Genomic DNA, 23,054 nt, shown 5'->3' with positions numbered 1-23,054 from the left:
ATAAATTTGCTGCAAATTGCAAGTGCCCTTATTGCGCTGAAAACTCATGTCTGGCTCTTTGATTTCTTCTAGGACTGTATCTAATCACTTGCAGAAAGCTAGCATTGGTAAGTGACAGCAACCTATATGGGTAGTATATTTCAGTGAAATATATAAATAAAAACTGGATGTTTTTTGGAGAGCGCTGTCTTCTACATTCGTTCATCATCTGTTCCTTAAATACTCTGTTGGGACTGTTTTTATGTTTCTATCTCTGCTGTCACTGCTGTTGATCCATATATACCCCTATGTATGTACTTTTTTAAACGCATCCAATGTTTTTTAAATGTGAATATGTACCTAATGCTGTCAGACACACCTGGTCTTATTTACTTTCTTGATTACTATGTGTTTTTTGGCGTCTTTTTTTTTTTTTTTTAACCCCTCCCCATCTTCCTTTGTGTATTTAAACTGTACACTGTGCTGCTCTGTTATACCGATTTCTTTGCCTGACGAAGACGCATGTCCTGCGTTGAAACGCGTTGCATAATAAATCAACTCATGATTACTCATCTGCCTTTTCTTCATATCAAGTAGCGCTCTCCAAAAAACATCCAGTTTTTATTTATATATTTCACTGAAATATACTACCCTTACTCTCCTGCGGCTCAATCACATTGATGCCGGTACCTGGATACGGAAAGCTGCAACCTATCTTCATCTAACGGACTTTTACATTAAGCTGTACCTGCCAGTACTAGCTTTTATGGTTTATCTTGCACCATGTGGCGCTGTGTACGTTTTTCTCTCTTCAGATATAGCAACCTATATGGGTATGGATAAATAACCGCAGTGCATTTTGGGAAGGTTGCCTGTAAAGGCATTATGAGGAAGCCTGTCCAAGGTCATGTGAACCATTATTCAATCTGCATAATAATGGCTGGCAGATGCCAATTTGATACCATTTACGTGCCACAAAGCACAAAGCTTTTGGATTTTTTCTAATACAAAACTTTTGGCTAATTTGGACCGAATTCGATTTCTATACCTGATTTTTATAAAACACTTGAATAAATTTATTATAATATGGAAAAAAAGGAAAATATTAACATACTGTCTCAAATATAGATGATATAAATATTTTCTGTCATTAGATACACTGATTTTTTTTAAAATGTCTTAAGATATTAATTCGGAGACTTTTTCAGTATAGATTTATCTCAGTTCCTATGCTGTTGTGATTCATTTTCTGCCTTATTTAAAGTAAAAGGGATATACAATATACACTCAAAAGGCACACATTATCAACTATAGTAATAGAAATGTAAATTGGAAATGCAGTGAGGTAATGCTTAATGTACAAAGGCCCTCCAGGAGTACTCAATCATGTAGATGGCAGGCCTGACAGACGTACTGTAGTTTGGAGAAGTTACAAATAGGCCATATCTCCAGTATGTGCTATATAGCAGCAATTTGTGCTGATGGGTGAATGGCATTGCTATTGTAATTGTCATTATTGTTATGGGATTATCATTTGGATTAAAGTGCTATACTCAGTCTACAGCATGTGTGAAGACCATTGGAAAATTCTTGTAGCTAGAAGAAAATTGTGCGCTAGTTTAAAAGTAAAACATTATTTTTTAAAAATAAATGATTGTATTAGGTATCTTTATAGACATTTAAATCTATAGTTCATATACAGGGGACATTGGTAAAAAAAAAATTGGAAATCATTTGGAAACAAGTAGTGATCCAACATCAGGGTTGTTTTTCGGCAATGTGTTTGCAACACTTGGATAGTGAAATGACAAGTAAATCGCTAGTGTAGATTTACTTTTTTGGTCCTCGGTATAGGCCATCAATATCTGATCGGTCGGGGTCCGAGTCCCAGCACCCCTGACGATCAGTAGTTTTGAATCAGCCACAGTGCTTCATTACTGGCATTTCTCACATTGTATATTGCCGACACACTTGTAGCAATGGTTTACAGTGTTACAGCCTTCTCCCATCCACTACAATGGGAACAGACTGTAATACTGTGAACTGCCACTACAAGTGTTTCGGAGATTCACAGTGTGAGCAGTAAAGGAAATGAAGGAGAAGCAGCGCTCGTACGAGAACTGTGACCCCTTAAAAATAGCTGATCGGCAGGGGTGCCGGGAGTCGGACCCCGACCAATCACTTATTGATGGCCTATCCTGAGGATAGGCTATCAATTTTTTGGGATTGGGCAACCCCTTTAAAGTTATACAATGATTGATGTTACTCTGAGACTTGAGGTATATTTTAATTACATTTACACCATAAAGTAAACAACATATAGCCTAAAATGCCAAAATGCTATAATGCTTGTGATTGGCTAGAAGATCCAGTCAATGGATATCACTAGTAACGTGTGTACAGGCTCGGCCTTAGGGGTGTGCGATCTGTGCCATTGCACAGGATGCATCACTTCAGCAGATGGAAGGGGGCGCTGCACCGACTCCCTTCCCCTGCTTGTGCTGCCCGGCTCCGGCGACTCAGCGATGAGTAATATAATTATTTTTATAAAAATTATTTTTTTTACAACCTCCTTCTTTGCTCCCCGCCGGACTAACAAGTAGAAAAGGGGCGGAGAAGGGGGTTCACGTATGGGCCACACATCAGAGAGGAGAAATGTTCCTTCCTCTCCTCTGCCGTGTGAAGTGGGCACTGATTGGTGAAGCAGCAGGGGCCTCTGTCTGCTCCCTCAATCAGCACAGCCTGTACTGCAGGGCCACACAGACTCAGCACCTCCCGTAGCTCCTCTCTGCTCTGCTGCTGCCACAGAGAAGACTCCTCCATGGACCTCCGGTGTCTGGTAAGAGCAGCAGCTTTAGGTTAATCTTTGTTAATTTATGTGCTGTGTGAGGGAGGAGAAAAGATTGATCTATAAATGATATGTGTAACAGAATGTTTTTTTTTGCATAGATCTTGTGGGGGAGGGGAAACTAGTTTATAAGTGCTTTGTGTGTGGTGATTCTGTATAGATCGATTTTGTAAATGCTATAGGAGTTTGGCGGATTCTTACGTAATCTATTTCGTGGGGAGGGGAACTTCTGTATAGGTTATTTTGTGTAGGAGCTTATTATAAATGATATGTGGGGGAGGGGAACTTGGCTGCAAATGTTATGTATGGGGAGAAAGGATTCTTTAGCGATAATTTTTGTGTGGGAGAGCAACTTGATTATAAGGGCAGGAACACACAGGGCGGATACGTAAATCTACACAGAGTATACGTCCTGGAGACCACAGGGAATTCCACCTGAAAAAATTTACCACATTTTCGTGCAGTTAATCAGGTGGCATGTCCGCTGCGGAAAGACTGCAGAAATAAAAATAAAAAAGCTAATACTTCCAGCCGTAGTCATGGCAACGCGTCCCTCTCTTCTGAACGTAGCCCGGCCTCTTTCAATGACGCTGTAGTCCATGTGACCGCGTCCCATGGGATAAATCGTCATCCCAGGAGGCCGGGCTACACAGAATAAGCATTGCTATGACTACGGCCGGGAGTATTACCTTTTTTTTTCTCTTTTGAGATTTCGGAATCGCAGCATTTCTGCCGCAACACATGACTTTGTTGCGGGTTTTACCTCCCATTGCATTTAATGGGGACATCTTACAATACAAGAGCAGCGATTCTGCAGCATAAATTTACATGCTGCAGATTAAAAAAACACAGGTCAATTTATGTACAATTTCTGCGTGAACATAATTTGTTTTATCTCATCCACTTTGCTGCTACTGTATTATACTACAGATTTTACGCAATTAAATCCGTTGCGGAGAATCCGCAGTGTTTATGCTGTGTGTATTCCTACCCTAAGAGTATATTCACATGTTGCAGCCATATTGCAGCTTTTGCTGCATTTAATTTGGTGAAAATTGCAGCAAAATATGAATGCAACGTGTGAATACAACCTAAGTAAAATGTGTGGCAGAGCGGGGCTTAGTTATAGTTTGCTTGTGTGTGTGTATGTGGGGGGGGGGTAGACTTGGCTATAAGGCTAGAATTTTTGCATTAGGACCACATGCGTATCTGTTTAACGCTAAACAAAGTTTTTATCATTGATCTTCTCCTTTGTTAACACTGACCAGATATATATATTATATTATTGGTCAAATAATGATGATAATTGGCTAAAGAAAATAGGGCTTTAATGGGGCATATTCAAGCTTAGTGCCTATGGCAGCGTGAGCTGTATATACGACCCTGCTAAGGACACAGATACTATTGAACACTATAGCAGAGCAAAGAGGTATCTCCCTGCTCTGCTATCTAATAGGCCGGTGGTTCCCAACCAGGGTGCCGTGAAAACCCTCCAGGGGTGCCGCGACACTCCTCTGAACCACTGCCATGGACGTGCTTTCTCTCCTCCTCCTCACAGCGCGAAGTGGATATGAGGAGGAGGAGATTTTTTTGTGCACCCCTTGTAGATAGCACCCCCGACTCCGTAAATGGCACCCCCACCCCCTTCCTGTACTTAGCTCCCTGAAGGAGCGGAATCCCCTGTGGCTGGGGATTCCGCTCCTGGATGGAGCACTTCATGTTTCCGTTCATATATGTACAGTGACATCAGGGGCAAATCCTGAAGCGGAATCCCCGCCCACAGCATTGCCGACACGGTGGCCAGTGATTCGGCTCCAGGAGAAGCCCCTAACGTCTTTGTCCATAAATGGACAGAGACGTCAGGGGCTTCTGCTGGAGTGGAATCCCCAGTCACAGCCTCGGCAACGCAATGGACAGGGATTCCGCTTCAGGAGTTGCCCCTGATGTCACTGTCCATATATGGACAGAGACATCAAGCACTCCGTCAAGGAGTGGAATCCCCAGCCACAGGGGGATTCTGCTCCTTCAGGGAGCTACAGTGGCCCTATCTACAGGAGGGGGGGGGTGCTATCTACAAGGGGGCTGTGTGGCACTACCTACAAGGGGGATGTGACACTACCTACAGGGAGCTATGTGGCAATACCTACAGGGGGCTTTGTGGCACTACCTCCAAGGGGGCTGTGTGGCACTACCTACAAGGCGGCTGTGTGGCACTACCTACAAGGGGGCTGTGCAGCAAGGGGGGCTGTGTGGAACTACCTAAAAGGGGGCTGTGTGGCATGACCTACAGGGGGCTGTTTGGCACTACCTACAAGGGAGCTGTGTGGCACTACCTACAAGGGGGCTGTGTGGCACTATCTTCAGCAGGCATCTGTGAGTGGCTGGCTGATGGTCATTTTACTGTGAGCGTGGGCTGATGGTCATTTTACTGTGAGTGGGGGGTTGATGGTCATTTTACTGTGAGTGGAGGGGCTGATGGTTATTTTACTGTGAGTGGGGGCTGATGGTTATTTTACTGTGAGTGGGGGGCTGATGTTTATTTTAATGTGAGTGGGGGGCTGATTGTCTTCAAGTGATTTCCACCTCCAATTGAAATTAATAGGAGGCAGAAAATACATACGGTGCTCGTTTGGAGTGTTTTTTTTCCTGCGTCTTTTGCATTAGCTTCAACGGCTTAAAAAAAAACGCAAAAAAAACCCCGTCAAATAACGCTGTCAATTCAAAAGCAGATTTTTTCTGCCTTACAAAAAAACGCTGTGTGAGCATACCCTAAGAGTGAAGTTCTTATTTTTATCCATTTTCTGTGTTTCTCTAAACAATTTTTGGCCGGAGTGCCCAGAGGAAATTGTTTTTTTTCCAGGGGTGCCTCAAGTCCGAAAAGGTTGGGAAACTCTGTAGTAGGCTACAGAGGTGCCTGCAGCCTATGAGGCGCAGGGACAGGACTGGACATCACTGGATCACGACGGCTTAAGCAAGGATCCTGTCATCAGCATTGTGGAGCAGCTCCATTCATCGTGGGAATGGGGCCTAGATGAGTACAATTTTTTTTGTTTGGGGGGCACTGTCTACAAAGGAGAGGTGGGGGCTGTATGGCACTGTCTACAAGGAGGTTGGGGCTGTATGGCACTATCTACAAGGAGGTGGTGGGCTGTATGACACTATCTACAAGGGGGAGGTGGTGGGCTGTATGACACTATCTACAAGGGGGAGGTGGGGGCTGTATGACACTGTCTACAAGGGAGAGGTGGGGAGCACTGTGTACAAGAGGGAGGTGGAGGCTGTATGACACTCTACAAGGGGCAGGTGGGGGCTGTATGGCACTGTCTACAAGGAAGAGGTGGGGGATTGTAGCACTGTCTACAGGGAGGCTGTATCACACAATCTACAGGGGGCACTTTCTACAAGGGGGGCTGTGGGGGCATTTTACTTTGTGGAGGCCACTCATCGGACATTATACTGTGTAGGGGCACAACAGGGGGAAATATAATATGTGTGGCACTTAGGGGGTATAATATTGTGTGGGCACAATTAGAGGACAATACTTTGTCCTTGAAGGGATTATAATATATTATGTTATTAAATATTATTATACTGTGTGTGGGGCACTAAAGGGGCATTATACTGTGTGGGGGCACTATATAGGGCATTATACTGTGGGGGGCATTATACTTTTTTATGGGACTTTTTTTATGATGGCGTGGGGTGTCAAAAGATAATTTCACACAGGGCACCATCTACTCTAAGGCCGGCCCTGCGTGTGCATGATTGGCTACAGTGACCAGCCAATGAGCCTATTGGGGCAAGTAAAGCCAGTCAAAATACATTGCTTTAGTAAAGTGCATGCCCTGATTGGTTGTCTAGGGGTATATCACTAAAGAACAGCAGCACAGTGTTACATATACTGCACTGCTATCTACCTGTGCAAGCATGAGCTGCTTCTTTATACACCTTGTGAGGTTGGCTCCATTTTTATTTTACTCTGACCCTGAAAGTATCCAGTCTTGTACATAGAAAGTGATTCATCAGCAAGTATAACCTCCCTAAAAGGTCACGTCTTTCAAAAGGACCACCCTAGATGTAGACCACATTTTTCTGTAAAAACCTTTCATTTCCCTCATCTCCAGTATATTGTACTCTACTTTGAGAGGCCTACACCTCTAGAAGACCATTTATCACTGCCATTTTGGGTGGTCATCTCAGTATACAGTATAAAGTACACACACACACACACACACACACACACACACACACACACACACACACACAGGAGAATATTTTTCAATGTACCATAGATGCCAAAGATGAGTAACACATACTTCCATGAACAAAGCAAGCCTATTACACTTACATTTTTTTTAAATTATACTGAATAGTCTGACGACATCTTCAATCAATTTTTTATTAGGATAGTGTAGGGGATAATACTCACCATTGCCTTTGGTCAGCATCACAGTTACAGTAGAATCTGCTGTCACTGCAGTTCCTATCAATTCCACATGAACATTTCTGAATGCCAGGGCCGGAATTTCCCCAATAATAATGTTTCTCATTTCCTTTCCCGACCCACCAGGTGTATGGATTTCCATCTAGAAATGATAAAAACAATAATAATTGTGATTTACATAAAAAAATAAACAAATACAGATAAGTAGAAAGCATCTTGTGCTATGTTTCACCTGAAAAAGAAACAAGTAAGGGCCTGTTCACATCAGCGTTGACTTTCCGCTGAGGGTTCAGTCTGAGCTTTCTGTCAGGGGAATCCCTCAATGGAAAGGCAAACGGAAACCTTAGCTTTCGTTTGCATCACCATTAGATTGGTGACGGAAACATTGCTAATGGTTTCAGTTTATTACCGTTGTGACAGGGTAACGTTGCGCTATTGATTGTGTCATAAACAATGGAACCCTGTCACAACGATGACAAACGCAAACCATTAGCAACATTTCCGTCACCATTGAGATCAATGGTAATGCAAACGGAAACTAAGGTTTCTGTTTGTCTTTCTGTTGAGGGGTTCCCCCCACGGAAACCTTCAACGGCACCCCTCAACGGAAAGTTAATGCTGATATGAACACTGTTAACAATGGTAAGTGACATATGGGGCAGTTATACTCTGGACAAATCTTGAATGTAAATATGATATGTAGGACTGGCCTACCAGAGCACTAGAGGATCTGGTGGGGCCAAACTCTTAACACAATAATGGGCTACAAAGATCCAGCAGAAGCTAACCTCACTTGGAGGTAACTTTGGAGCAGTAACAATGTGAAGGGATGGCTTGATAGGTAATGGTGAAGATGTCAGTACTAATGACTAAGGCTGATTAGTGATCCGTTATATAGTAATAGCTTACTAAGCCATCGCTCAACTAGATAGCAAATAATGGGGGAGGGGTAAAGAGATATTACGGAGGTTGTTCACAGGATCAAGGCACTATATAGCATTAAGCTAGACATACTCGTAAATGGTCAACTAGGCAATAAAAAACAAGGCTACTTGTGGACTAGGTGCTATGCAGTGGAACATAGAGAGCTGCAGTCAAGGATAAAGGAGAAAGGCATAAAAAGAAAGAAGAGAAATAGGAGGAGGGGAAGGGGAACACTGAGAGCTCACCAGCACCGAGCCCACGTCGACAACCAAAAAGAATAACAATTCCACTCAGAAATGGGGGGAATGAGCAGGTCTAGCAAAAGGATATTGATGCCATAATCCGTCCAAGGTGACCATACAGATTGGAACTTATCCATGAGTTTCTCATTAGTCACGTACCAGGACATTCACCTCTTAACTTCGGCAAGGACATGGGATGATTTCTTCCATGATATTGAAATCATTTGTTTCATCGCCAAGAAGACCAAAGAAATTAAAATACCAGAATGGTGGGGTATATTGGGAATTTTCCTATTAAGGAGGGCCATCCAGGGTTTTTTTTCAACCCAGTTTTGACCAGTGAGAGTCAGGATCGTATTAATGATATGTCGTGTGTCTACTATTACAACAACATAATTTACAATGCAGTTAAAGAAGACCTGTCACCTCTCCTAACATGTCTGTTTTAGGAAGTAATCGTATTCTACATGAGATACCACTTCTGAAACACCTTTTCTTAGAACTCTATGTTGTGCCGTTCCTCTGTTATTCCTCCTAGAAATTTATGAATACATTGACAACTAGGTGTTACCAGTTGGGGGTGTGTCTCTACACAGACTGCAAATGTTCAACCAGTTGTCAATTAATTCATACATTTCTAGGAGGAATAACAGAGGAATAGCACAAAACAGAGTTTTAAGAAAATATGCTGCAGAATTGTTCATTCATGGGGAATAGGCATATCAGGAGAGGCAACAGGTCCTCTTTATACATGCAGGTGCACATGTTCTTTATCGATGCATGGTGGGTCCTCAGAATCATTTTCTCTGGGTCGCCCCAGGAACCCCAGTCTTATAATGCATTAAGTATTCCCATAAAGATTTTTGTAAATATCCAATTTCCTTACAGCGTAGGAAAAATGTTTAACACATCAGCCAAGGTTGAAATATACAAAGTGTACTATATAAATCTTCAGGGAGTCACTAAATTTCATTTCACTGCTGTGTAATAAAGCTTCCTTAAGTATGCATATTGTTTGCTTTTAAAATGTTCTCCCAACTCCTCATTGATTTAAAGGTATAACAATGGAGATAAATTACTAAACACCTTTCTGCCAATCAATAAATCCTTGAAATGAATTACTGTTTTGCATAGAATGATTTATCTCTGGTTGTATATGAGGGCTGCAAACAAGTAAATGGCAAAAAATAAAATAAAAAAATAATCACGTCAGTCTCTTGACTATAGTTCTACACTTGGAATTAAAGGGGATTTTCACTTTGAATAACCACTTTACATATGCTTTTTTTACTACATATTGAGATAAAAGAGGGGGATCCTCACTCATCTTTTTAGCGAATATGGCGGTATGAGAGCCAGGGCCAACCTTTGGTTGGATGGTTCCCTATGCAATACCTACTGTTTATTTTTAAATAATATAAACAGTGCTTAAATAAATGCAGTGGACAAGTAACACTGTCCAATAAATAAAACACTTGCAAGCTTCAGGTGCCCGGGCCATCAGGGCCAGTGATGCCCCACTTTAGTAATAATAGCCCTCATTAGTTGCTCTGGTTAACCAACTTTCTGGATGCCGAGAAAGTGGGTAGTAATAGTCACTTTCACTTATAACAGGTAATCACTGGGGGTCTCAATAGCAGAATCCTCTGTAAACAGCTCAAAATTGGGTAAGCAGCTACTGGCAGGGGTTATGCACAAAGCAACCACATCTTCTATACATAGCAACTCTGCTTTACCATTCATTGATCACTAGATCAAGTATCAGTTTGCATTCAATGACAAGCAATATCATATTCATACAGATTGGTATTTATTACAAAAACCAAATATATAAAGTAAGAGAAATAACACATTCCTTTTCTACAAACTTGCTAACATTGTAGGTGCTACATACAGTCAATCGGAAACATGCATTACTTTTTGTTTCATCATAGGTTCTGCTATGCTTGATGGGATTTCAAATTTAATTTAAAAGACCAGAGAGCATGACAATAATAATTCATTGAATCCCATCATTTTACATTATATGCTGCTTTGGTTAGTTCCACTTAAATTATTCAACAAAAGTCAGTTCAACTTGATGTCATGCCCTAAATTATCTGTGAACTAAATATATTTTTAGACTAAAATTTAGGCTAAAATTATAAGCTCATTTCATTCTTTCCGCCATGCCTTTTCTTTCTAAAAAGGAGTTTAATGGATATTAAACAGGTGAAAACCATTTAAAAATAATGTTAAAATTAAATAATAGAAAGGTGAATTTAAACTTAGATACATTCATGTTATGTTTACGGGAAGAAGCAAATAGAAATATCTGACAACTACAGAATAAGGGCTTCTGTACACAGACCAGTTTTCTGCTAAATGGTGCCCTCAAGAGGTAATACTACCCTGTCAGCAATTTTAGAGGAAAGTACCTCCATATTATAGCATGTGATGGAACATGCTACAATGTTTCTTCTTGTGGATTCTTCTGGTCGTAAAAGTGGTTTATATTGCTGTCCTATTACTTTTACAAGTTTTCCTTAGGGGTGTCATGTACTGGTGTACCCTTACATGATAGATAGAAGGTCCTACTTTCAATATTTTGATGTACAACATTATGGCAACAATGCTGTAACGTCCGTGGTCGCTGACCACAAACTCCTTCCATCCAGTCGACGCCCTTGTCTCCAGAGATGTCTGCACATACGGCCGTCCTGTTCCACAGTGACCACCAGGGTGTGCTTGTGAGCTCAGCTTAAAAAGCCAGAGGGCATGCATGTGGGAGATTGAGCTGATTGCTCCCAGAGCACCCTGGGCTATAAGAAGGTCCCAGGCCCATCCCCCATGCCTGAGCGTTGTTGTCGCATCCTAAGTTTGTCTTGCAAATGGTCCTCTAGTGTTTCCTGCTCCCAGTGTTCCCTGTTCCTGTATCCTGTGACCTGTATCCTGATCTAGTGCCATGCTGAGCTTTAGCCGTGCTGTGCTGTATACCACGCCTGTCCTGCTACTCCACTCCTGATGTCTACTTGCTGCCTAGTTCCAGCCAAGCCTGCCTTGCTACTGTCCGAGCTGCCACAGGTACCCTATATGAACTATAGACTCTGACCTGCGCCCTGTTGTCCAGCTGCCATACCGCCAAGGCAGTACGGCCCAGTGGGTCCACGAACCCTACGTGACAAATGCACAAGTCATACTTTAAAATCATTGTGAGTGGCAAATTAAATGGACATGCAAAAGACGAATATGAAGTCTATCTCAACATTGTAGTCATGTCACATATTGTTTCTACCTGAAATTTCGGAAGAGTCTCACTATTTGCCTCATAACAAATCCACAATAATCATTGCTCAAGGATAAAAAGTGTGACTGCTTAGACCAAATAACATATACAATTTTGGGTGCTTGTGTATAAAAAAGACATAGCTGGTCTGGAGCTGGTTCATATTGTACGTGGACGACAAAAGTAATTAAGGGAATGGACGAATTACATTAGTGTTTATAAATGTTTATAAGAAAAGTACAGTACCCCTTACTCAAATAAATTGCGTCAAAGTACCCCAATGATATTAAACACACAGCATTAGAACATTGCAAGAACCCCTTAGAAATATGGCATGGACCGTCTGGGGCACAAGTACCACAAGTTTAGAACCTTAAAATGAGCAAAATAAGGTTCTATTCACACCACATTTAGTGTGTACATTCAGCATATTGTAGATCTTACCGGCGCATACGCTGAACGTATCCATAGAGCCCTATGGACCAGGTGGATGCCAAAAGAGTGTCCTTTTGTCATCCGCTGGGCAGATATACATCAGTAAATCTTATTTGTTTTTACTGTACAGGAAAGCTTAATTTGCTGCGCTTAGCTTGACAGTGGGTGACCGCAACAAAAATGTATACCTCAAGGTTTTTAAATATGGGTGCCCAGGCATGATGTAAGCCACTGTATGTAATACATTGGCATACATTGTGCCTTTATGTTCAGCATATACAGTACCTTGGAAGATTTCCCATGGCCTACATGCCGAACATATAGGGAAAACTGAGCCTTGGGGTTATTTAGTTTGGAGGAAAGACAGCTTAGTGTTAACCTAATAACTAATAAAAGACAAAACACAGATTTATCTAATGATGTTTTTATTCCTAGGACAGTAATTACGACAATGATAATCGACTATGTAAAGAAGGGGTTTCTTTCATATTCAAAGTTTTTATTGGTTTTAAAACAAACAAACAAACAAACAAACAAATAGAAAACACAGTTGGAGGAAATACCCCCATAATAAAAAATAAAATAAAAAATAAGGGCAAAGCCCCAAGGAGGAGGTGAGCATCACATCCTATGACAAGCGACGATATACATCAACAGCGTGGAGAAGCATAATGAACAGGAGCATTGCATAAGAAGGAAATAGAGACAAACATTAGTTCTCCTACACAGCATTTAGTATTACGGCATCTTACAAGCACAATCACAGGAGCGAAGCTCCACTCAGTTAGACAAGGGAGGGGGAAGAAAAAATATTAGGAGGACAAACAAGGGCGGGAGAGGGATATGGGAAGGCACAGGTCATGGTGAGTCTGGACTCCAGTTCCGGATTATTATGAGTAGAAAGAAGCGATAGCAGTTATATGAATGGTAGAGACATGGTTGAAGCAGGCAAGACCACATAAAACAGCAAGCAAGGTCCACCTCAGTCTAATGTTCAAAGGAAGGGGGGGAATTGGGTCTTAAGTCACTACGTTTAGATATGTGGGAGAAGAGCGGAACGTAGTCCAATGGGACCATGTGTACGTGTAACATGTAGAGGCAGCTGGGGAATGCAACATGAGGTGTTCCAATCTATGTATCAAGGCAACCTCCTGGAACCACTCGCCCAATGTTGGAGGGTCCACCGTTTTACACTTGCATGAGATGACTGACTTTGCAGCTTGGAGGAGGTGTTTGGTTAGGGACCGTTTATAAATGGATAATGGCATAGGGAACATGAAAAGAAGAGCTGCCTCTGGGAAATTGGGGACAAGACCCCAGTGACATCCAAAATGATTTTGAGTACAGCAGCCCAAAAGCTCCGCAAGGAGGGGCAACACCACCAAATGTGAGAGATAGAGCCACCTGTAGCTCCACAACGCCAACAATTGTCTCGTACCGATGGATACCATTTATGGAGGGCAGTAGGGACCTGATACCACCTAAATACAATCTTATAACTGGTTACCTGGGCCCGTATAGCTATGGAGGCTTTTTGGGAAAGGAAAAAAACACAGTTTCCATTGCGCGTCAGTAAATGCTGTCTTCAATTCTTTTTCCCAAGCCTTACAGAAGGATGGGAGAAGTTGAGATCATTGGGAATGGAGTATTTTATATAGTATGGAGATAGTGTGTGTAGGGGGCAGGGTAGAAAGACATAAGCGTTCAAATTCTGGAGGTGGGCTTGATGAATGGTTACATTATAAAAGTGTTTTAATTGGTTATATTCAAACATGAGGCATGTTGAGGGTGCATCAGTTGGGAAGATTAAGGCTAATGGAAGTAGGGAAGTGTCGAAAAGGACTTGAGTAAAGTACTTAGGATTGGTGGATGACCTGCCTAAGAAGGAGAGTCGAGCTTCACCTGCAGGAAATGCCGGGTTGTCAGTATCCCTGACTCCTGTTAATGGGCCCAGTGGGTCTAAGAGGGAAGCCCCCACCCCGGAAGAGCGTAATGCCAAAAGAGTTTGGGAGACAACAAATGAAGCTTGAGTCGGTCTGTTCGCAGACAAGGTCCATGTCCACGGCAGACGGTACGGGTGCATAACTGTGGGGCTAAATAAACTAAAATTTTGGATTCGCGGTTATGAAAAATGTATAGAACACGCGCGTGTCGACACAAGGTAATAGAGACGACAGTCCGGAAAACCAACCCCACCTGCATCACTGGACCGAGTAAGAATTGTCCTGCTTAGACGGGGGCAACGGTCAGATAAAGGATTCAAAGCATTGTTGGATTCGTAACCAAAAAGAGGATTGGATGGAGATGAGGATCGTCTGCAGGAGGTACAACAATTTGGGGAGGAGTGACATTTTTATAATATTAATATGGCCAAACCAGGAGAATTCCTTTTTATGCCAGGAAGCAAGATCCGTGCGAAATTTGGATAGTGGGGGAATGAAGATATTTGTAAACAATTGTGAAAGGTCAGTGCTTATACGAGCTCCCAGATACGTTATACCCCTAGTGGGCCAGGAAAAGGGAAAATTACTTTTGAGGAGTGACACCGTTGAGAGTGGAAGAAATACATTCAAAGCCTCTGATTTAGAGAAGTTGATCTTAAAGTTGGACAATGTTCCAAAATGGGACAGCTCAGACATCAACAAGGGAAGAGATATATGCGGGTTCGTGAGATAAACCAGTAAGCCGTCAGCAAATGCAGAGCAGTTATATTCTAATCAGCAGTTATATTCTAATCCGCCTATGAGAATACCCTTAATATCAGGGCTGCTCCGAATGGAGGCCATGAGATGTTCCATAACGAGAACATATAACAATGGGGACAAGGGGCAGCCCTGCCTTGTGCTATTGTGGATAGTGAAGGATGCAGAAAGTGAGCTATTCATTTTCTGGAGTGAACCCGCTCCATACGATGCGGGTGTCGGCTGTTTGTTACAGCCGACACTTCAGAGTAACGAGCGGTATCGCGCTCTAGCGCGATCCCACTCATTTAACTCGTTAAATGCTTCGGTCAATAGCGACCGCAGCATTTAAATCGTTAGAAAGAGAAGGGCGAGCCCCTCTAACAGCTCATCGCGCCCCCTGCAACGAAATCGCAGGGGGGGAAGGGGGGGATGGTTGCTATGGCTGCCTGGGGGCCTTAAGAAGGCCCCCAGGTCCGCCATCTTTGTGCACCTATTAAGCCCTGCCTCCGGCAGCGCTTAATAGTTGCCTGTCAGAATCACGATATACTGCAATACATTAGTATTGCAGTATATTGTGCAAGCGATCAAACGATCGCTGGTTGAAGTCCCCTAGGGGGACTAATAAAAAAAAGTAAAAATGAGTTAAATAAAGGTTTTTTTTGTGTAAAAAAAAATATAAAAAAATTAAAAGTTAAAAAAAAAACCTTTTCCCATGTTCCGCCTAGAGCATAGTAAAAAAATTATAAAATAAACATAATTGGCATCGCCGCGTCCGTAAAAGTCTGAAATATTGCAATATATCATTATTTAACCCGCACAGTGAACGCCGTAAAAAAATTGTAAACGCCAGAATCTCTATTTTTTTTGGTCACCTAATCTCCCACAAAAAATGAAATAAAAAGTGATCAAATTGTCACATGTACCCCAAAATGGTATAATTAAAAACGTCAGCTTATCTCGCAAAAAATAAGCCCTCATACTACTTAACCGACGAAAAAATAAAAAAGTTATGGCTCTCGGAATTTGGCGACACAAAATACATTTTCTTTTTTACACTTAGGTTTTTACTTGAAAAAGTAGTAAAATATAGAAAAAACTATATATATTTGGTATGGCCGTAATAATATTGACCCACAGAATAAAGTTAACATGTTGTTTTAATTGCACAGTGAATTCCGTAAAAACGGCGCGAAAAAAACCATGGCGGAATCGCAGTTTTTTTCATTTTCTACCCCACAAATATTTTTTTTACCGTTTCCTAGTACATTATATGGCAAAATAAATGGTGTTACAAAAAACTACAACTCGTCCCGCAAAAATCAAGCCCTGATAGTACTATATAGACGGAAAAATAAAGTCGTTATGGCTTTTGGAAGGTGGGGAGGAAAAAACGAAAATGAAAATCTGAAAAAGGGCTGCGGCGTGAAGGGGTTAAAGGCTTAGAGCATAAGGCGTCAGACAGTCAACTAATGTTTTAAAAACTTGCCAATGTATCCATCCGGTCCAGGACTCTTTCTCCCCGGGAGGTCTTTTATTAATGTAAGGATCTCCGAAGAAGTGAAATTCATATCTAACTCCTTGGATATCTCTCTAGAGAAGCGGGTGAATGGAGAGATGAAAGAGTCCTTGCTAAGAAGCGGTTTCTTTACTGTAAGAGCAGTGAGACTATGGAACTCTGGTGGTTGATTTGTTAAAGAGGCTCTGTCACCACACTATAAGTGCCCTATCTTCTACATAATCTGATCGACACTGTAATGTAGATTACAACAGTGTTTTTTATTTAGAAAAACAATAATTTTTGACGGAGTTATGACCTCTTTTAGCTTTATGCTAATGACTTTCTTAATGGGCAACTGGGCGTGTTTGACTTTTTGACCAAGTGGGCGTTGTGGAGTGTATAAGTGTATGAAGTGTATAACGCTGACCAATCAGTGTCATACACTTCTCCCCATTCATTTACTCTGCACATAGTGATCTTACTAGATCACTATGCGCAGCCACATACACACACATTAACGTTACTCAAGTGTCCTGAGAGTTAACCCCTTCAGGACACAGCCAATATTTTCAAATCTGACATGTGTCATTTTATGTGGTAATAACTCTGGAATGCTTTTATATATCCAAGCGATTCTGAGATTGTTTTCTAGTGACACATTGGACTTTATGTTACTGGCAAAATTTGCTAGATACATTCAGTATTTAATTGTGAAAAACATCAAAGTTTTGCGAAAAATTGAAAAAATTAGCATTTTTCTAAATTTAAATGTATCTGCTTGTAAGACAGATAGTAATACCACACAAAATTGTTGCTAATTAACATCCCCCATATGTCTACTTAGAATTTGCATCATTTTTTGAACATCTTTTTTTTTTTCTAGGACGTTACAAGGCTTAGAACTTTGGCAGCAATTTCTCACAGTTTCAAGAAAATTTCAAAAGGCTATTTTTACAGGGTTCAGTTCAGTTGTGAAGTGACTTTTAGGGCCTTATATATTAGAAACCCCTGATAAGTCACCCCCATTTTAAAAAAACTGCACCCCTCAAAGTATTCAAAACAGCATTTAGAAAGTTTCTTAACCCTTTAGACGTTTCACAGGAATTAAAGCAAAGTAGAGGTGAAATTTACAAATGTCATATTTTTTTGCAGAAATTCATTTTTAATCTATTTTTTTTGTAACACAGAAGGTTTTACCAGAGAAATGCAACTCAATATTTATTACCCAGGTTCTGCAGCTTTTATAAATATCCCACATGTGGCCTTAGTGTGCTACTGGACTGAAGCACATGCCTCCGAAGCAAAGAAGCACCTAGAGGATTTTGGGCCCTTCTTTTTATTAGAGTATATTTTCGGCACCATGTCAGGTTTGAAGGGCTCTTGTGGTGCCAAAACATTGGAAATCCACCAAAAGTGACCCCATTTAGGAAACTACACCCCTTGAGGAAATTATCTAGGGGTATAGTGAGCATTTTGACCCCGCAGTTTTTTTGCAGAAATGGTTGGAATTAGGCCGTGAAAATGAAAATCTACATTCTTTCAAAGAAAATCTAGGTTTAGCTAATTTTTTCTATTTTTTTTTCTAAGGACTAAAGGAGAAAAAGCACGCAACATTTGTAAAGCAATTTCTTCCTAGTAAAACAATACCCAACATGTGGTCATAAACGGCTGTTTGGACACACAGCAGGGCTCAGAAGGGAAAAGCGCCATTTGGCTTTTGGAGCTCAAATTTAGCAAGAATGGTTTGTGGTGGCTATGTCGCATTTGCAAAGCCCCTGAGGGACCAAAACAGTGAAAACACCAAAAAAGTGACTCCATTTAGGAAACTACAACCCTTGAAGAATCCATCTAGGGGTGTAGTGAGCATTTTGACCCCACAGGTGTTTCATAGATTTTATTAGAATTGGGCAGTGAAAATCCTTTTTCTTCAATAAGACGCAGTTTTAGCTCAACATTTTTCATTTTCTCAACAAATAAAGGAAAAAAGAACCCCAACATTTGTAAAGCAATTTCTCCCGAGTACAGCAATACCCCATATGTGGTCATAAACTGCTGTTTGGGCACAGAGTAGGGCTCAGAAGGGAGGTAGCGCCATTTGCTTTTGAAATACAGATTATGCTGGATTGGTTTCTGGGCGCTATGTCGCATTTGCAAAGTCCCTGTGGGACCAAAACAGTGGATCCCCCCCAGAAGTGACATCATTTTAGAAACAACACCCCTCAAGGTATTCACCTAGGGGTGTAGTGAGCATATTAACCCCGCAGGTGATTGGCAGAAATTTGTGTGCACTCGATGTTGCAGAGTGAAAAAGGGATTTTTTCGATAGATATACCAATATGTGGTGCCCAGCTTGTGCCACCATAACAAGACCGCTTTCTTATTATTATGCTGTGTTTCCCGGTTTTAGAAACACCCTACGTGTGGCCCTAATCTTTTTCCTGGACATTCGACAGGGCTCAGGAGTGAAAGAGTACCATGCGAAATTGAGGCCTAATTTGGCGATTTACAAAGTATTGGTTCACAATTGCAGAGGCTCTGATGTGAAATAATAAAACAAACCCCTGAGAAGTGACCCCATTTTGGAAACTGCACCCCTCAAGGCATTAATAAGAGGTGTAGAGAGCATTTTCACCCCACAAGACTTTTCCATGAATGATTGCGCTGCGGTAGGTGCAAAGTAAAAATTAACATTTTTCCCTAGATATGCCATTTCAGTGGCAAATATGAGGTGCCTAGCTTTTGCCACTGGAGATACACACCCCAAAAATTGTTAAAAGGGTTCTCCCGGGTATGGCGATGCCATATATGTGGAAGTAAACTGCTGTTTGGGCACACTGTAGGGTTCAGAAGGGAGGTAGCGTTATTTCGCTTTTGGAGCACAGATTTTGCTTGGTAGTAGTTTTGTTTGGAGTTTTACTGGTGTTTCTGTTTATAATGTGGGGGCACATGTAAGTTGGGCAGAGTATATCAGGGGCATAGTCAGGTGGTATAATAGGGTAAAAAAAATAATATAATAATCCATACATGTGTGTTACACAGTGATCAATCCTTTCTGCACACGCCGGTGTCGCGCTGATAAATGTCCTTTCTTATCCCCCTTTTGGTCCACACTCTGCACCTTTGCAGTTTGGGGAATTCTGCTGGGAAGTGTTGTTCTGGTATAATACAGGTGCCCTCGCTTCCAGAAGATATGTTTTTTCCCTCCCCTTCCTTGTTCCCTCATTTTAGAGGCTTGGTAATTCGCCAGTTGAAACAGAAGAAATGTTCCCCTCGGGCCGGTACAACTGCATATTTTTTCTTTCCTGACTTATTGGAGCCTTAATTTTTTGTATTTTTTTCATAGATGTAGTGGTATGAGGGCTGTTTTTTTGTGGGACGAGCTGTAGTTTTTATTGGTACCATTTTGGGGTACATGTGACTTTTTGATCACTTGTTATCCTTTTTTTTTTGGGAGGCCAGGTGACAAAAAAACAGCAATTCTGACATACTTTTTAGTTCTTTTTATACAGCGTTCACCATGCGTTATAAATTACATGTAAACTTTATATTGCGGGTCAGTCCGATTCCGGCAATACCTAATTTATGGCACTTTTTTATGTTTTACAACTTTTTGCACAATAAAATTACTTTTGTAAAGAGAATATATTTTTTCTGTCACCAAGTTGTGAGAGCCATAACTTTTTAATTTTTTCGTCGACGGAGCTTGTTTTTTTTGAGACGAGTTATAGTTTCTATAGGTCCAATTTTTGGATACATGCGACTTTTTGATCACTTTTTATTTCAATTTTTGGAAGACAAAGTGACCAAAAAAACAGCAATTATGGCAGTATTTTTTAGTTTATTTATTACGGCGTTCACTGTGCGGTATAAATAACATAATATTTTTATAGTTCAGGTCGTTACAGTTGCAGCGATACCAAATATGTATGGTTTATTATTTTTTTCAATAATAAAGGACTTCATAAGGGAAAAAGGGCGATTGTGTTTTATTTTATTACTTTAAACTTTTATTGTAAGTTTTACAACTTTTATTTGTACTTTTTTTTTTACACTTTTTTTAGTCGCTTTAGGGGACTTGAAGCTCCAACTGTTTGATTGATGTTCTAATACATTGCACTACCTATGTAGTGCAATGTATTAGAACTGTCAGTTGTTCACTGATAGCAAGCCGATCAGGCTCCGCCTCCGGACGGGGCCTAATCGGCTTCTGTAATGGCAGACAGGAAGCCATTGTTAGGCCTCCTGTAGCCATAGTAGCAGTCGCCAGCCTTGCCATCGCATGGCAGGCTGCCGATTTTCTACAAACTGCTAAGATGCCGCGATCGCATTGGATACACTTCTCTCCACAACGCCCATTTGGTCAAAAAGTAAAACACACCCAGTTGTCCATTAAGAAAGTCATTAGCATAAAGCTAAAATAGGTCATAACTCCGTCAAAATTGATCTACATTACAGCGCCAATCACATTATGTAGAAGATAGGCCACTTATAATGTGGTGGCAGAGCCTCTTTAAATGAAATTAAAAGGGGTCTGGATGTCTTTTTGCAACAATATAGTTTATCTGTAGAAGTTTGTTAGAGCTGTTAAAGTCATTAAGGAAATGTTCCCCCTAATATGTGGAAATAGCAACTACACTACCTCAATGACATTTTTTCCTTACTCTGATCAACCCTGCTGAACAATAGGTTGAACTTGATTCATCTAAATCTTTTTTGCAACCTTTATATGTTACTATATTTTCACAACAGCTATAGTCCGTGTTTAACTACTGATAGCCCAAAGTTATATATTGCAGACAGACACATACTGGATAAAAAATTATATTTTCTTTCTCATTTCATTAAAGGTATAGTGTTCTTTACATTTTTTTAATCTGCATGGCAAAACATGGAATATAGCTTTGTGGAGTTTTTTTTTCTTTGCTATGGAAAGATTGGCAGGACTAATTTACTCTAGGACACAGTTCAGAATTTTATCTTTCGGAGATATCATACCAAGTTCAAAGGTAACTTAGATAACTTGACGTATCATAAAATGTATTTTAGGAAGATTTTGTCAAACTGAACAGCTCCTTTCTCATGGTCAGGGCTGGTTGTAAGGAAGATCAAGGGCCCTGGACAAAGTCACACCCCCACTTGGCATTTTTTTTAGACAGTTTCTCTTGTAATTTTAGTCCACATAGTTGCCATATAGTGTCATTCCAATACTGCCATATATAGCCCACATATTAGCACCATATAGTGTCGAAATAAAATCCAGTATCCAAATAATACTCCTGTAAAGACTCCACATAATACTGCCATAAAGTTTCAACATAATATTAAAATAAAATTTCCAAATAAAACCACCATATACCACTAAATAATACTGGGTGGTTTTAGCTTGCTCCTGGGGTTCCTGTCTTTGGGGGCCTAGGAAATTGGTACCTTGAGCAATTGCCCTATTTACCACCCTCTTAAATTACCCTACTGTACTCGAGGTTAAAGGAAAATTCTAGACATCATTTGGCCAGTTTTGGTTTCCTGAAGTACTTGGTTAGAGTGTTAAAATAAAATTAAGTGACACAACTAATAGTAAAATTGCGTAAAATAAATACTGAACTCTGAAAGAAGTAGCTTCGTTCAGGGTTCATTATTTATTTTACACAATTTTATGGGTCACTTTAATGACTACAACCAAAATAAAAAATGTATGTGAAACTGAACAAGTTTGGCATACGACAAAATTAGCCACCGGCCCCATTTACTCAACGGAGGCCAAAAGAGTGTCCTTTCGGCCTCTGTCCAGTTGGTATGCGCCATCATACATCTTTTTTGAACTGTATAGGAGACTGCAGACTGCACTTTTCTATATAGTGGGCAGCACGGTATACTTTTTTTTTTTAACATTTTGGCCAGTGGGCAAGGTATGCAACTGAATGGTTGAATGGTTATACAGTGGCATATGTCAGAGCCTTACATTGGAGTCATACGTCGGGGAATAGTCCTGACAAATACCTCTGACATATTGCTCTGACATAATGTGAACAGAGTCTAAGCCTTCATTCATATCTGCACCAGGGTCCTGTTCCGACGTTCTGTCGAAGCTTTCTGTCGGAACGGGACCCTGACTGACACAAATGAAAACAAAAGGTTTCCGTTTCCATCACCATTGATTTCAATCGTGACAGATCCAGTGCCAATGGTTTCCGTTTGTCTCCATGGTGCCAGGGTTCCGTCGTTTTGACGCAATCAATATCATAGTCGACTACGCTGTTGATTCCGTCAAAACTACGGAACCCCTGCACAACTGAGACAAACGGAAACCATTGGGACCGGATCCGTCACCATTGAAATCAATGGTGATGGAAACCTACGATTTCCGTTTGTGTCTGTCAGGGCTCCGTTCCAACGGAAAGCTCTGACGGAACATCGGAACGGAGCCCTAGCGCAGATGTGAACGAAGCCTAAGCTACACAGAATGACTCTATTGCATTTATAAGTATATTATACTATCAAAGAAGTAACTGTGATTTGTACCTTCTGATAACCCCAACCAACAAATCAGTGAACTAGTAAATTCCTGTTATAAAACCTTTCATTAGGGATTGTGAACATAAACATGTATGAACTACTGTAAAAATACGGGGCACGCTGCCATCAAAAGATGGAAATTATTCATTATAAATCGTTATAATTATTTTGACCATGTAGTGTAGTGTAAGACTTATGTAATTACATTTTCAACCCAGAAGC

At 40.9% G+C, this 23,054-nt stretch overlaps 1 protein-coding gene across 1 annotated transcript in view; it reads right to left on the bottom strand.

The window, feature by feature from the left end:
- Positions 1-23,054, bottom strand: part of CNTNAP2 (contactin associated protein 2) — a 1,694,842-nt gene that overhangs the window by 299,360 nt on the left and 1,372,428 nt on the right. The window contains exon 14 of the mRNA XM_075827067.1: positions 7,257-7,413. Coding sequence (XP_075683182.1) covers positions 7,257-7,413 — 157 coding nt within the window. The remainder of the gene's footprint in view (positions 1-7,256; positions 7,414-23,054) is intronic.

Source organism: Rhinoderma darwinii, chromosome 5 (genome assembly GCF_050947455.1).
Source record: "Rhinoderma darwinii isolate aRhiDar2 chromosome 5, aRhiDar2.hap1, whole genome shotgun sequence".
In the NCBI taxonomy this organism is placed as follows: Eukaryota; Metazoa; Chordata; class Amphibia; order Anura; family Rhinodermatidae; genus Rhinoderma; species Rhinoderma darwinii.
Note: the sequence above shows the minus strand (reverse complement) of the source record. Positions and strands in the feature narration are given on the sequence as shown.